Raw genomic sequence first — 17130 nt, forward strand, 5'->3', positions numbered from 1 at the left:
CTGCCTGCTGGCTGTGTCCAGTGCACACCACACACAACCCTGTCTCTGGCTAGCACACATGGCTTTATTGCTGCAGTCGCTTATCTGCAGTTAGACCTCTGATGCCAGTCCTAAAGAAGTAAACTGACCTAGCAGGAGGGGAGGGAGCTTGAGGATCTGTGGGCTAGGGCTCCGGAACTGGTGAGGTTTGTACAGGTGAAGGAGAGAAAAAGTTGGAGAGAAGTATTGAGTTCAGTTGTGGAGAGAGGGTTGGTAATTGGGAAACAGCTATGGGGGGGGGGAAGCCACAGGAGGATATATGGGTTGGTAGTCATTGAGAAAGAACTATGGAAGGCATGTTCTATAGAAGGTTGGGGTTGAGCTATGGGGGAGTGTTAGAAACAGAAAGAGACCTTGTGGAGGGGCCTTGATGAAAGACAGGGAGAGAGAGAGAAAGACATAGGGAGTATCCAGCCCTGGAAAGGCATCCCACATGGAACCATGGAGGATATTTGGAGCACTATCAGCTGCAGAAAGAAGCACCACAGAGGAGCACAATCACAGGGAATCAGGTTCTTTATTTGGGAGGGAGGGGGAAGGAGAACATGGATTGAGAGATGCTACTGCTTTGAGTGGGAATGATGCCAAGGCTTCTGGTGTGGCTGTGTCTGTGATGAACATAACATAACATTATACTTATAGACCGCATTACCAAAAATATCTACATGGTTTACAAAAGATTCTAAACATTAAACATAATCGTATATTTGAATGAGTCAGCTAGTCGGGTATTTGGAGATAAGATAAGTTTTTAGCTGTTTTCTAAAATGTCTGTAAGAAACAGCTGTGAGCAACAATGATCGAAATTCTTTTTCTTGAGTAGCTGCCTGAGATGCTAAAGACTGATTTAGGAATTTCTTGCTTTTATAACCTTTTACAGAAGGGAAATTGAACAGAGCGTGAGTTTTTCTATTGCTGTGGTTGCTGGAACTGGGTAAGCTAGCAATGGGGAGGGTTTAAAACCTTCAATTAATAAGAGCAGGTGGACAGTGGAGAGAGCCTAAGGGGCTCATAATCAAAAAATATAAACATTCAAAAAGTTTCCTAAATTGGCACTGGGACGTCCTAATTGCCAGGATGTTCAAGTTCCAATAATCAAAACCGCCTTTCTGGACGTCTAGCGAGGCGTTCCAGCCTCTGTGCGTCCAGAGCTCAAGAGGGGCATGGTAGAGGCATGTTATAGGCAGATTTTGGACGTGCTTAAGGGCAAGTTAGACTTGGACGTCTTGCAGCGATAATCGAACGTTTTGCAAGGCGTCCTGGACAGAACTTAGAAGTTTGGAGCTAGACCTGTTTTAGAAGTGTCTAAGTGCCACAGAGATGCCCAAACTGACCAGATGACCACTGCATGCATCAAGGTAAGACATCCACACACTCCCCCAGTGCTCACTGACCCTCTTCCACCACACAAAAATGAGAATAAAAAGGTACATACCTGTTTCTAGAACAGCAGCATCTGGTATAGGGAAGCCTGGTAGAGCATCACACAGGTGTGTAGAGTTACTGGTGGGTGGGCTAGTGAACCATAGGGAGGAAGACTCAGGTCCATAAGTCACGCTAACCACGAGATTTATGGTAGAAAGTGTGAACCCACCCAAACCTTACTATACTGCCATATAGGTGCTACCTGCAGCTGTGAGTGCTATTGGGGTGGTACACAGGTGGGTATAGTAGGTTTTGGGGGCTTACCATAAATTATAAGGGGGTTATGGTAAGATATACATCTGGCACTCTTTATATGAAGTTCACAGCAGTGCCTTATAAGCAGTGGCGTACCTAGGGTATGTGGCACCCGGAGCCCATCATTTTTTGACACCCCCCACCCCCATGTAAAAAAATATTTTTTGTAATGACCATGAAACGGAATAAATGGTCAGAATAGAAACAGGCAGTGAAAATTTTCTTATATTCCAAACATAACATAACATAAATTATGTCTGAATTGTCATGACATCAGAAGTACATATGGAGTAGTTGCAGGTGATGCTTGGGACAGTTCTGATTGTGTTAGTTCGGTTTTATGTGTTTTTTGAATAGAAAGGTTTTTATTTCGTTTTGCAGTCTGTGGTCGATGTCAATTGGTTGTAGAGTTGGGGGTCGAGTGTTGCAGCTCGAATGGCTAGGAGGTTGTCGAACAGTTTTTTTCTTTTGACGTTTTTGGTTGGAGGGTGTGTGAATGGTGCGTGAGTTCTCCTATGTCTGTTTGAAGTGGAATGAATTATTTAGCTGAAGAAATTAGTTACCCCCTCATCCCACACACATTAATTCTCTTCCATTTTTGTTCCCATTATAAAAAACACTGATAAGTTCCCAGAAAAAAAATACATTAAAATAAGAAGTGAAAACAAAGGCCCCTACAGATGAGAACATAACATAAGAATAGCCTAACTGGGTCAGACCAATGGTCCATCATGCCCAGTAGCCCATTCTCATGGTAGCCAATCCAGGACACTAAAACCTGGTCAAAACCCAAAGAGTAGCAACATTCCATGCTACCGATCCAGGGCAAGCAGACTCTTCTTCCATGTCTTAATAACAGATTATGGACTTTTCCTCCAGGAATTTGTCCAAATCTTTCTTAAAACCAGCTACACTATCTGCTTTTACCATAACTTCTGGCCACTTCATTTTTAAGTTTAGATCTTTCCTTTCAAACAGAGACCTTGCTAGATGTCAAATACAGCACAAGGTAACTTCACATGGACTTAGCTGTGCAGGAAATGTGAATCTCCTCATACACCCACCATATAGTGCAAAAATGTGCAAAGGTCTGTTTTTTTCTTTCGATCACTACATAGCCTAATGCCACACAAGCAGCGCTGTTACAAACATATTCTGTAGGTCAATGCTAAGGATAACAAAGTTTCCTTCCTTGGACCAGAAGGAGATATTGATAAACCACTGGAAGAGATCCCAAAACAACACCCAAAGACCCACTCAGTGTGTGAACCAGTTGAGTGGAGTGGACTAACTGGGGGGTGGAAATGGGCCCGGAGTTTGCTCAGCAGAATTTCCCAGACCACCTCTTCCTCTCAACACATTGACACGCTGCCACCATCACCACTAGGAACACCTCACTGGGTAGGCCAGCTATGCTATAAACTTTATAAAACACATTATTATATTTTCTTATAAAGCACATATTTTAACTGAACTCTCTGACATCCTCAGCCTTTCCATTCACAAAAATAGAAGGAAGAAAAGTTCCCATTTCCTGCTGTCTCATGTCCCCGGCCTATACAATATTTTTTTTTCTGCAGACCCTTCAAAAGTCTGACCAAATCCTCGTTTCACTTGCATTATAAAGTACTGAGGATGCCATCTCTCCCCAATCCCAGGTCCTAAAGTCTAAGACAGTAGCGCAAACTAATGCTGCCAGATTCAGGAAAAAAAATTTTGATTCGATTCAGCCTATTGAATTGGTTTTTCAATTCGATTTTCCTGCCCAGTTGGGTGATTTTTTTCAAAACTCCTGGTGGGTTTTATAGCTTTTTCACCCCCTTTGGTTTCTCCTAACCACACTGGCGCTGTGGTGTAAATAAAATAAAGGAAAAAAAAGGACTTTTCCTCTCTCTGTTAAATCCTAGCTCACGTTTGCAGTCCAACACCAGCTCTGGCAGGATACACATTCCAAATCTGACATATTATAATCACAAAACAGAAAATAAAATTAATTTTTCTACCTTTTGTAGTCTGGTTATATTTCAAATCTTGTTGGTCCAAGGCTCTGGTTTTCTTCTGATAACTTGCTTGCCAGGGTCTCCTTCTTTCTGCATGCTAACCATCCATCTGCCAACTCTGTCCTCCCTTTCCATTTCCCTTCCCTTCCCAGGAAGTCTGGTATCTTTCCTTTTTTTCATCTCCCTCCACAGATCCACCTTTTCTTAACTACCCTTTCATCCGGCATCTCTCCCACCTTCCCCACCACCCCAGAGTCCACCATCTCTCCCTTTCTTTTCCTAATTTCCCTCCTATCCAGTATCTCTATCCCTCCTCCACACCATCCCTTGTGTCCAATTTCTCTCCCTTTCTGTTCCTTCCCTCCCTAAATCCCATGGTCCATCATCTCTCTCCCTCTCCTCTATTTTCAGACCCATTATTTCTTTCCCCCCCCAAAGTTTGGCATATGCACGTCTCTTTGAACACCCCCTTCCCTCCGTGTACTTCTAAACCAGGGTCCCCCCCAAAGGCCTGTCCCCCCTTAAAGGTCTGCCTGTCCCCCCTTGAAGGCCTGTCCCACCCCCTTGTAGGCCTGTCCCCCCCTTGAAGGCCTGCACCCCCTTGAAGGTCTGCACCCCCCCCGAAGGCCTGTCCCCCCCTTGAAGGCCTGTCCCACCCCCTTGTAGCCTGTCCCCCCCCTTGTAGGCCTGTCCCCCCTTGAAGGCCTGCCTGCCTGTCCCCCCCTTGAAGGCCTGCACCCCCTTGAAGGTCTGCACCCCCCCCGGAGGCCTGCACCCCCCCGAAGGCCTGCACCCCCCCGAAGGCCTGTCCCCCCACTTGAAGGTCTGCACCCCCCGAAGGCCTGCACCCCCCCCCCCGAAGGCCTGTCCCCCCTTGAAGGCCTGTCCCCCCCTTGAAGGCCTGTCCCACCCCCTTGTAGCTTGTCCTCCCCCTTGTAGGCCTGTCCCCCCTTGAAGGCCTGCCTGCCTGTCCCCCCCTTGAAGGCCTGTCCCCCCCTTGAAGGCCTGCACCCCCTTGAAGGCCTGCACCCCCTTGAAGGCTTGCACCCCCCCGAAGGCCTGTCCCCCCATTGAAGGCCTGCACCCCCTTGAAGGTCTGCACCCCCCCCCCGAAGGCCTGCACCCCCCCGAAGGCCTGCCCCCCCCCTTGAAGGCCTGTCCCACCCCCTTGTAGGCCTGTCCCCCCCTTGTAGGCCTGTCCCCCCTTGTAGGCCTGCCTGCCTTTCCCCCCCTTGAAGGCCTGTCCCCCCCCTTGAAGGCCTGCACCCCCTTGAAGGTCTGCACCCCCCCAAAGGCCTATACCCCCCCGAAGGCCTGCACCCCCCCCCCGAAGGCCTGTCCCCCCCTTTAAAGGCCTGTCCCACCCCTTGTAGGCCTGTCCCCCCCTTGAAGGCCTGCCTGCCCCCCCCTTGAAGGCCTGTCCCTCCCCCTTGAAGGCCTGCACCCCTTGAAGGTCTGCACACACACCCCTGAAGGCCTGTCCCCCCCCCCCTTGAAGGCTTGTCCCCCCTTGAAGGCCTGCCTGCCTGCCTGTCCCCCCCCTCACCCTTGAATGCCTGCCTGCCCGCCCGCCCCACCCTGAAGGCCTGATGCCCCGACCCACCCCGAAGGACCGCTCGCCCCCTGGCCTCCCCGCACCACCTATGAAGCAGCCGCAGCAGGATCGCGACGTCAGCGATCTCTGCGCTGCTTAGGCGCTGCTTCCTGCGCTGCGGTCCCGTCCCTCCTCTGACGTCAGAGGAGGGGCGGGACCGCGGCGCAGGAAACAGCGCCCAAGCAGCTCAGGGATCGCTGACGTCGCGATCCTGCTTCACAGGTGGTGCAGGAAGGTCAGTGGGGCGAGTGGTCCTTCGGGGGTGGAGGGGACTGAACGGCAAGGCCGGGAGCACCCCCTCAGGGCTGGCACCCGGGGCGCACCGCCCCCCCCCTCCGGCCCCCCCCTTGGTACGCCACTGCCTATAAGGTGTCCTGTTGGGATGTCTATGAGGCTGAGATGTCTTATGTGGCCAATCCTTTACTATATTGGCCCCTCCCACATCCAATACATGGATGTTTTTCTGATCAAAAATGGAGTATAAAGTTAGACTCTATGGTGGCCAAGACGTCTAAGTAGATAATTAAAAAAATATATATATATTTGGACGTCCAGCATTTTGCCATTTGAAAATGGCCGTTTCTGTTCTTCCAACTTAGGACAACCAGCTGGAAATGTCCAAGTTGGATGCAAACTTTTTTTTCTCTTCTGAAAATGCCCCTCTAGAAGGCTGCAGCTTCAGAGTGTAGGTAGAAGGTTGCATCATCCTACCCATCCTTTGTAGCTGTGGTTTTAGCCTCTCCTCCATTGCCTTAACAACCACAGCCTAAAACCTCTTTCTATTACCAAAGATGCTGTAAATGGGTGGGCACTGGGGGGAAGCAGTAAATCTTATCCACTCCTTCCCTTCTTCTGGAATAAATAACTTGCTGTGCATTATGTAGAGCACATTATGAATCTGCAATTTATAAATGTAGATAAATAAAAGTTCTGGTCATTCTAAGTCTGTATCCTAGATTTTTGGGCTGGTTTCTAGTTCCTAAGAAACATTGTTGAACCTTGGTTTCCAAAAAACCATAAACACAGTCTCACCCCAAAACCACCTAATACGGGAGCCCATTTTCTACCAGGATTCTAAGGAGGTTGTGTTCCTGCTGCTGAAGAGTTTCACAGAAGCCGCTGAGTAGCACTTGACCATGTGCATGTACACAAAGGATGTGTGTGGGCTCATTGTCTCATGATAATCTGGAGTTTTGGCGCCTTTTCAGAAATTGCTACAGGTCTTTTTGCCAGTGCTGAGCTATCACCTGCTGCCAGTGCCACTCTGTCCGCCACTTGAAGAGTTTCTCAATTTCCATTTTTAAAAATGAAGGAACTGCACAGTAGAAGGAAAGGCCTTGAACCCTTACCAATTTCAATCTAATCATTTTGAGAGGTATACATAGAAATATACAGAGGAGAGCTTCTTTAAGTATAACTGAAGGGGTCAGGTCATGACTGTGTGATGAAAAATACAAAATCACTCTTTGCATTTTTTCCTTAAATAGGTATCATTTTCTATTAAAAGATAATACAGACAGGTAAATCGCCTGAAAAGTATAGTAACTTTGATCAGGCCCAAATTCTCATGAAAGTAGGGGCATTTAGTGTGATTCTTAGCAATGCAGTGCACGTTGAAGGTCAGAGGTGATTTTTGAGCACTTGGGGTCACTTATTGGTTGGAGCCAGCATGGCTAATTACTTCACCCTAGTTTTCTTTGAAAATTTTTTCTATACCAGTTACAACTTCTTCTTTGTTTCTGTTTTGAACAGATGAAGAATGCTGAAAACCGTCTTCCTGGCCATACGGTGGGTTCCCAGTACAGGATGCATTCCTATTATCCAGCGGCCTCCTACCTGGGACAGGGAGTTGGAGCCACCGCTTGTGTGTCACAGATCTTCCCTTTTGATGAGAGCCCACCATATTCAGAAGCAAAGACAAGTGGTAGGTGTTCAGAGAACCATCGGTGCACAAATGTACAGCTGGTAAGGCTTATATTCACCAGTCTTTAATGACATGTTTTAACCTGACAGTTCTGAAAGGTGTCTGTGTGCCTAGCTGGCAGGAGTTTACAAGCTGGTAGAAGAAGGATCAAAGCAAATATGATGCACTTTTCCTTCATGCTTTAAGTACTTTTTAGAGAAAGAGAGGCCAAGATAGTAGGATAAGAACTGTACAGAAATCACTATGGTTGCAGAGCTAGAAAAAGGTACAAGAAAAACAAAGTTTCAGTAGTATTGATATCTTGTCTATTAATAACATTTGACAATGTTAATTTCAAGTCTATCCCCCTCTTTTACTAAAGTGCGCTAACCGATTAGCGCGCGCTAAATGCTAACGCATCCATAAACTAAATCGATTAGCGCACCTTAGTAAAAGAGGGCATATATTTTGATAACGGACAGTGAATATGTCATATTTATTATCTGTTATCATATGAGATATACAATAAAACTTAGCTATTTTTTTTTAGCAGAGACATTTGATATAATTTAATATGCACATTAAGAGTACTTTAAGAACTCCGCAAACAGTTTTGCACGTAGATACTAAAAAAATTCCCTCCAAAGTGCATTCATTGGAGTATGAATATATTGAACTGGAAAAATATATAGTATGGACTAAATTATGGGTTGCACACTACCTACTTCTGGAAATCACCCATCCTAACTGTCCTGGTTAATATGGTAGATTTTTTTGTCCCCCTCCCACAAACAACATGTTTTCCTATCAGAAATCCAGCTTCCAAAGAAAATCAACCCTTCAAGTTTATTTAAAAATTTATTATGCCGCCTAATCAGGCTTCTAGGTGGTATATATCAATCAATAAAACAGTCAAGTTAATAAAATAAACATAATTGGGGGAACAATTAACCAAACAGACAAACTTGAACAAAATGAAAAGAGGGATAGAACTACAAAATTATAGAGAAAAGAGACACTGAAGGAGAGAACAAGAGGTGGGAGAAAAGTCCAAAGAGAAGGGATGTCAAGATATCCTTAGGAGGACAGTTGCTATTCAACAGCATCTTTAAGAGAACAGTTGCTACAGGAAGGCATCTTTAAACAAAAAAGTTTTTAATTTAGATTTGAAATGGTTTAAATTTGTTTCTTCTCTTAAGTAATTTGGCATAGAGTTCCAGAGTGCAGTAATCGAAAAAATATTTAAGCACATGGCATTAATATTTTTTAAAGAGGGGATATTGAGACGATGTGTAGCGGAACGGAGTGATCTGAGGGGGGCGTAAGGTATGAGAAGTCTATTGATGAATTCCAGTTGATTACTAGTTCTAGTTTTAAATGTAAGTAGAAGGATTTTATAAGTGATTCTATGTTCAATGGGAAGCCAATGTGCTTTGATTAATAAAGGTGAGACATGGTCAAATTTCCTTGCCTGGAAGATAACTTTAACAGAAGTATTCCAACAGAAGTATTCTAAGCCACCTCCAACTACTTGTCTTATCCAATCTGAAGCACACTCTCCACCTGTCTGAAGCCTTGAGCCTCCTCCAACCCCTCTGAATTGAGGGATTACCATTCTAGAGAGTCAATCTTCACAGGCAGGAGCAGTGCAAAAACTCTCTTGCTTACCCTGTTGCAGCCACTACTGTTGCAGTCACTTAATGATATCTCTGTGCTAGACTGTTTCACATGTTGCATGAAGTGACACCTAATACCTTCATTTAGTAATTGCAGTATTTTCCCTCCTGGGAAAATTCTGGGATGCACCAGGGAGGGGCCTAAGGCCCTGATTGGCTCAGATGCTTAAGACCCCTCCCTTAGGATAGGTTTTAGGCACCTGGGCCAACCGGACTCTTAAGCCTCCTTCTCAGTGCATCCTGGGATGCACTGGGAGTGGTCTAAGACTCTGATTGGCCAGATACCTAAAGCCCCTCCTATGGGTGGGGCCTTAAGCATCTGAGCCAATCAGGGCATATCTCTTGCCGGCCATCAGATAAAGGAAGGGGGGTGGCAGGGGGATCTTGGGGGTGTCGGGGAGTTGTCATGGGAATGTTGGTGTGTCGGGGATGTTGGGGTGGAATCGAGGAGTGTTTGGTAGGGTTCAAGGGATGATGGGGCCAGTGGTAGGAAGGAGTGGGCATCTCTCCTGCCTTGGACTGTGTCAGGAGGATTCGCTGTAGTAGCAGGAGGAATTGGGCACTCCTATTCTATGGACATTTGTGGGGAGGGCTTTGGGGGTTCAGGCAGGAGGGAGTGAGCATCCCTCCTGCTAGCTGACTTTTCAGAGTGGACAGGTTCCTTGCTGCGGCTGCTAAACTAGGGAGATGCCTAGAGTCACCTAATTTCGCCTAAGGCTATTTCCGGGCGAAACCACGCCCACGCATAGCCTTGGGTGAGCTTAAGTGTCCCTACGTGTCTCCCCCAACAGCGACAGAATCCTATGGTGTAGGCGGCCTGCCTTGGGTGGTTTTTTAAGAAATGTGTATCCTGATTGGCTGATTAAACAGCGGTAGGACGCCTACCACTGCCTACAATCGGGATGCTGTTTATAGAGTTTGTCCCTTTGTGCATACATTTTAGACATCTCTTTTGTGCCTTCCCCCCCAAAATAAAAATTTTCCCTTTTTACCAATAGTTCTGTTTTGGGCACCCGCTCCCCACACCAGATCATTCGGTTCTTTGATTTCATGTTGGCAGTTTTTATTTTGATGACCAAGGCTCTTAGTGCTTTTAAGTGGTGTGCCTAGTGTCAAAGGGTCATTTCAAATATTGACCCACATTGTTCTGAACACCATGATTTTTCCTGCCCGCTCTGTTCTAAACTTTAGAAAACAATTGCTAAAAGTCTGAAAATTACAGTACGATAAACTTTTCAGGTCCTCCTCATCAAAAATGGCAGGAGTCACCAATCCATATGCTCCAACATTATCTCCGGTACCAACAACTTCAACATCTGTGACAAGTTTCAAGTTTAATAAGTATTTGATTAATCGCTTACTCAAATATCTAAGCGATGAACAAATCATTCAATTTACAGATAATACAGGGGTTATAAAAGACAGATGGACACTGAACAAAACATCGGCTACATTGTCTACTTCAATGCCTGTGTCATTTGTGCTGCCTGCATTGGGGAACCATGTAAAAAGGCTAAGAAACATAAGCATTCTTCCCCTTCCAGTGCTACTTCAGTATCATCTCGGGCATCTTCACCTAAACGTCGATGCACTGATAACAGATCACTGTCCTTACAGCTGGTGTCACCTATGAAGTGTGCCTCGATACTGGGGTCACCAATGCTTTCACACACAATTAGTGCACCTATGATACTCTTGCAAGTTCTTAGGTTCTTAATTAGAAAAGGTACAGTGAAGGGCAACAAAAATGATAGGAATGGGTTGATTTCCCAATCAGTAAAGGCTGAAGCAGCTAGGGCTCTTCAGCTTGGAGAAGAGATAACCCAGGCGTGATGTGACAGAAGTGTATAAAATACTGAGTGGAGTGGAAAAGGTAGATGCGAATCGCTTGTTTACGCTTTCCAAAAATACTAGGACTATAGGGTATGCAATGAAGCTACTAACTAGTAGTAGATTTAAAACAAACAGGAGAAAATATTTTTTCACATAATGTGGATTTAATCTCTGGAATTCATTGCCAGAGAATGTGGTGAAATCTGCTTAGCAGGATTTAAAAAAGGTTTGGATTATTTCCTAAAACTAAACTAAACCTTAAGTTTATATACTGCATCATCTCCACAGATGTGGAGCTCGGCACGGTTTACAAGAACTTAAAATATAGGAAGAGAAGGAAAAAAAAGGTTTACATTAACTTATATATAGAAGAGAAGAGTAAGGGGGGATAGAATTACATTTTAATGAAAAGCCAGGTTTTCAGTTGCTTGCGGAATAATTGGAGGGAGCCCAGGTTCCGCAGCGGGGTAGTAAGGTTGTTCCAAAGACCTGTGATTCTGAAAAGAAGGGATTTTCCCAGTTTTCCTGCATAGCGAATACGGTGTAGAGAGGGGAAGGATAGTTTATACCTTTGGGCGGGTCTGGTAGAGTCAGGACTCAAGGAGTTATAAGATAGTGGGATTAAGGGAGGAAGGATGCCGTGAATGATCTTAAAAGCCAGGCAGGAGCATTTGAAATGGATTCTGGAAATCACTAGGAGCCAGTGAAGTTTGGCTAGGAGTGGGGAGACATGGTCAGACTTGCGTTTTGCAAAGATCAACTTGACTGCAGTATTCTGGATTAGCTGGAGTCTTTGAAGACTTTTTTTGATAGGCTTAAGTAGATGGCATTGCAGTAGTCTAGTTTGGAGAGGATGATGGATTGGACAAGGACGGCGAAATGTTGTTGGCGAAAATAGAATCTTACTTTCCTCAGCATGTGGAGGCTGAAAAAAAAACTACCTAATGATTGTATTATAGTTCCTCTCCATAGTCTTATGAAAGAGACTTTATTTAAAAACTTGGAAAATCCTATGCAGGTATCTGTGGCTCCCTGAAGGTTAGATACTTTTTACTGCATTCAGTCTTCTCCTGGATTTGATAAGACACAGTTACCTATTGGTAGAGTCCATCCTGAAAAATTCTAATACTTCCAGAATTTACACCAGCACTCCTGGAAGAGGAGGTAGAATTCTGGATAAATTTGGTCACAGAGAGTTTCAAGCATCCATGCTGGCAAACAATTTTAAAATACAATTTCTATATGACTTTTTACTTAAAGTCTCTCATCCAAAAGATGTTGCTGTATATTCTATCACAGCATTTTTTATCATACCAACATCTAATGAATGATCTCCTGGAGACCAAGAAATACATGGTACATTCTACTTTTGATGCATTTGACATCACCTCTCGTACCTCTACAGTCTCAATAGCAATGCGCAGACAAGCTTGACTGAGAATCTCAGATCTAGATGCTAATGTTCAACTTGTGTAGGAGATGACTTATTTGGAGATCATATAGATGAGGCTTCACAAAAAGAAATCAAGAGACACACAGATTGCATGACTACTTTGTATTCTTTAAAATCTCACCAGTCTCAACTGCTAAGAAGATATTCCACTTTCTCTATGTAGTCTAACTACTACTCAAGACGGAGATATAGTCAGTCTTTTGCACCTACTCGATTGGTGACCCAGAGGCACCCTAGTCAACAGAGGCAGCAGAAAACCTCTTCGCCAACTCAGCCTAAACAGCATCAGTCCTTTTTACTTACTTCTAGAGAGCATGGCCATGAACTCTTGGATGTGCTCCTTGATTGCTCACTCACAATCTTATTATGTATTTAGAAAGTCGATGAAAACTTACCTGTTTGATAAATTTGTACAATAATTTATTTTATTGTTTTTTTTACTGAATTTGTGTCTTCACTGAAATGTTTCAGTTCTCTTGATGTGAACTGCCCAGAACTATTGGTTGGGTGGTATAAAAAAATAAATTATTATTATTATTTATATCTCATCCTCTACCCCAAACTCTACCTGTAGGAGATTGACTTCTCCACTAGTGTTACCATCAATGCTGGACTCTGATAACATCAGACCGTTGGGTCCTACATGTTCTCAAATGAGGATATTCCCTTCGGTTACAAAAAAAAACCTCTGAACCATCCTCCAAAAGAGTCTCTTTTCAATTCCCAGCAAAAGACCCTTCTTCACTAAGAGCTCTCAGCCCTCCTCCAGCTCAGTGCCATAGCACAAGTTCCTCTGCAGGAGAGGAGCAGAGGGTTCTACTCCCAATACTTTCTGACACTGAAAAAGACTGGAGGTTCTCTGTCCAATCCTGGACCTCCTTGGTCTCAACAAATAGTGAAGGAGAAGTTTCACATGGTCTCTCTAGGAACCCTATTGCCTCTGATAGAGAAGAACAACTGACTCTGCTCTCTGGATCTCAAAAAAGCGTACACTCATATTTCTGTCCTTCCTCCTCCCATAAAATATCTCCATTTCTGCATGGGAACATGTAATTTCTAATACAAAGCTCTTCCTTTTGGTCTGGCATCAGCACCCAAAGTTTTCACAAAGTGCTTAATAGTAGTAGCCACACTTCTCTGCTTCTACAGTTTTCAAGTATTCCCTTACAAGGATGACTGGTTGATCAAAGCCTCTACACCTCATCAGGCTCACCAGACCATGAATTACACAGTTCAACTACTCAAACTTTTGAGGTTCGCAGTCAACTACGAGAAGTCTCATCTGGATCCCACTCAAACTCTGGAGTTCATTGGAGCTTTTTGTACATGATCCAGACTCATGCATTATTTCCACAATGAAGACTAAGCACTCTTATTTGCCTTTTTTTCAGTAAGTCTCCTCTTCTCGCTACATATCTGCACGCGAAATGCTCCGAGTCCTTGGTGATATGGTCTTTACAATACATGTAAACCCTTTTGCCCATATACCTCTCAGGGATCCTCAGTGGGCACTTTCCATCCAGTGGTCTGAAGCCACTGGTACTCCTGTCTCAACAACTCAAAGTAACCTCACATCTACAAATGCTTTCAAAATAACCATAGTTAAGCAGCACTTCCAAGAAGCAGCAGCATCTCCTTTCTCAGCAGCTAAGCATGGATATTACCTGTGATTGCCTTGGCCCTATCTGGGTAGTACCAGGGCAGTCCAGAGGTGGAGTTGAGACTGAGCTTATAGTTAACTGGGCAGTGGCGATATTCAGCGCAGTGTCCTGTTAGTTAACTGGGAAAAGTTAGGATAGCAAAAAAGCTGTCCTAACTTTACTCAGTTTGCTAACCAGGTGGCGGGCTCAATATCAGCCTAAATAATGGTACGATCCTGCTCTCAAATCCCCTCTGTCCAATAACTTCCAATCCTTGAGTATTCCCTCACCAGAGATCTTCCCTCCCAAACCCTTTCCCCTCCCCCCATTATCTGACCTGCCCTCCTGGCCCCTCCCACCCCCAAGAACAGCTGCAATCAGACCTCAATAGGGCTTCTCCCAACTTATTTCACTTAGGTTCCCTGGTGGTCTGGAAGGTAGTTCGCTCCTGCTCATTCCATTTCCTTGTTCAAAATGGCTGCTGTGACTAGGCAGCAGCCTGAATAGTGCACCTGGTACCTGTATTGGGGTGCACCTGGAGCCCACACAGCGTTTAGATATTTGATGTGGGTGTCCTCCTAAGTGCTGGAACTGAAAATTGAGGCCTAATTCAGCTCATGGTGGTCAGCAGTTTAAACATTACTGATTAGCACTGGTTTGAATTCAACTGAATTCTTAGAGAGTTCCATGGAGCTAATAATGGGAAGAGCTACCCTTCTGTCTACCTTTGCACTTTTGCTGGAATGCAGTACTGAATTCAGTTGTATTTCAGACAAAGCAACCAGCTGTTTTTGGCATCATATATTTAAATATTTCCTACATGTGTAGAATGACTAGTGTGACTATATGGCTCCAGAAGAAAGGGGACGGATTGAGACATCCGGGTTTTACATTCATTGAAAGCAACCAAGATGTTTCAATCTGTTCTCCTTACTTCCATTGCTTTCAATGGAAGTAAAACCCGGATGTCTCAATCCATCCCCTTTTTTCTGGAGCCATATGGTCACACTAAGAATGACCCAAACCAGGTGCAGGGAGAACATTTGCTTTTGAAGTTTCTTTGTCAATGTTTTGTATTCCTTGAGAGAAAAATTATCAAGTCAATATTCAGTCAGCAGGTGTCGTCAGCTAAATTAGCCTCAGATATTCACTGAATTTCCGGAGTTAACTGTTTTAGTGCTAACCGCTGGAACTTATGCGGGTCCTGGGTGATATTCAACTGGGGCCCACATACAACAGTTATGCAGATGCCAACTGAATATTGGCTGGCCCCCACATAGTAAAAAAAAAAAAAAAAAGTAGAGGTACTCCGATTTTCCCCTCTCCAATCTCACCCCCAAATTCCCCTCTCCCTCTTCCTGACAGTACCCTCCTTAACATGAAGGACAAGCCACTCTGGGTCTGCCTGCAATTCCTGATGGTCCAGCAGGAAGGTGGAGACAGGAGCAGAACCCATTTGCTCCTGCCCCTAGTGGAAGTCTTTCTAAAATGACATCCTCGTGTCACTATCCTGAATATTGAAGGAGTGGGAGAGGGTGGGGTAGCTTGCATTGTCAGGGGGAAGGAAAAGGGAAGCAAGACCTGAGTGGGGTAGAATTGGGACCAGAGAGAAGAAAATTGGAGGGCCTCTGCCTTTTTTTGTGGTTGCTGGCTAGTATGCATAGCTAAGTGATTTTTAAGACTGCCTTTGCCAACTTAGGTCTGTTGTTTATGTGCCTTTATGTGGATGCAAAAATGTCCCATAAGAACCCACAAGAACATAAGAATAGCCTTACTGGGTCAGACCAATGGTCCATCAAGCCCAGTAGCCCGTTCTCACGGTGGCCAATCCAGGCCACTAGTACCTGGCCAAAACCCAAGGAGTAGCAATATTCCATGCTACTGATCCAGGGCAAGCAGTGGCTTCCCCCATGTCTTTCTCAATAACAGACTATGGACTTTTCTTCCAGGAAATTGTCCAAACCATTCTTAAAACCAGCTATGCTATCTGGTCTTACCACAACCTCTGGCAATGCGTTCCAGAGCTTAACTATTCTCTGAGTGAAAAAAAATTTCTTCCTATTAGTTTTAAAAGTATTTCCCTGTAACTTCATCGAGTGTCCCCTAGTCTTTGTAATTTTTGACAGTGAAAAAAAATCGATCCACTTGTACGCGTTCTACTCCACTCAGGATTTTGTAGACTTCAATCATATCTCCCCTCAGCCATCTCTTTTCCAAGCTGAAGAGCCCTAACCTTTTTAGTCTTTCCTCATATGAGAGGAGTTCCATCCCCTTTATCATCTTGGTCGTTCTTCTTTGAACCTTTTCTAGCGCCACTATATCTTTCTTGAGATAAGGAGACCAAAATTGAATGCAATAATCCAGATGAAGTTGCACCATGGAGCAATACAGGGGCATTATAACATTCTTAGTCTTGTTAACCATCCCTTTTTTAATAATTCCTAGTATCCTGTTTGCTTCTTTCACCGCTGCCGCACATTTCATCGTATTGTCTATGATGACACCCAGATCCTTTTCTTGGGCTCTAATCTCCAAGCTGGACCCTAGCATCTGGTAACTGTGATTCTGGTTATTCTTCCCAATGTGCATCACTTTGAATTTATCCACATTAAATTTCATCTGCCCCTTGGATGCTTGGTCTTCCAATTTCCTACGGTCTGCCTGCAGTTTTTCACAATACGCATGCGTTTTATCAACTTTGAACAGTTTAGTGTCATCTGCAAATTTAATCACATCACTCGTCGTTCCAATTTCCAGATCATTTATAAATAAGTTAAATAGCGCCGGTCCCAGTACAGACCCCTGCGGCACTCCACTGTTTACTCTCCTCCTCCTCCTTTGTTTTCTATCCAATAACCAATTCCTAATCCACAACTGAACTTTGCCACCTATCCCATGACTCTTTAATTTTCTCAGGAGCCTCTCATGAAGAACTTTTATCAAAAGCTTTCTGAAAATCTAGATACACTATATCAACCGGGTCACCTTAACATAGTAACATAGTAGATGACGGCAGATAAAGACCCGAATGGTCCATCCAGTCTGCTCAACCTGATTCAATTTAAATTTTTTTTTTTTTTTCTTCTTAGCTATTTCCAGGCGAGAATCCAAAGCTTTACCCGGTACTGTGCTTGGGTTCCAACTGCCGAAATCTCTGTTAAGACTTACTCCAGCCCACATGTTTATTCACACCTGCAAGGAAAGGTATTAAAAAGGGCGTGTACGTGTATTCACTATGAAAAGTGTGTGAACTGCTTTGATACCACTGAAAAAATGAATATTCCCAGGGGGCAGGGGCAGATAGAATTAGGG

The 17130-nt window shown here is 44.4% G+C and overlaps 1 protein-coding gene across 2 annotated transcripts in view; it reads left to right on the forward strand.

Moving 5' to 3' along the window:
• The window catches only part of DMRT1 (doublesex and mab-3 related transcription factor 1), a 319782-nt gene that overhangs the window by 202989 nt on the left and 99663 nt on the right, over window positions 1-17130 (forward strand). For both annotated transcript variants that reach the window (XM_033925196.1, XM_033925205.1), the window contains one exon: window positions 7066-7237. In XM_033925196.1, the coding sequence (XP_033781087.1) occupies window positions 7066-7237 (172 nt within the window). The remainder of the gene's footprint in view (window positions 1-7065; window positions 7238-17130) is intronic.

Source organism: Geotrypetes seraphini, chromosome 1 (genome assembly GCF_902459505.1).
Source record: "Geotrypetes seraphini chromosome 1, aGeoSer1.1, whole genome shotgun sequence".
Lineage (NCBI taxonomy): Eukaryota > Metazoa > Chordata > Amphibia > Gymnophiona > Dermophiidae > Geotrypetes > Geotrypetes seraphini.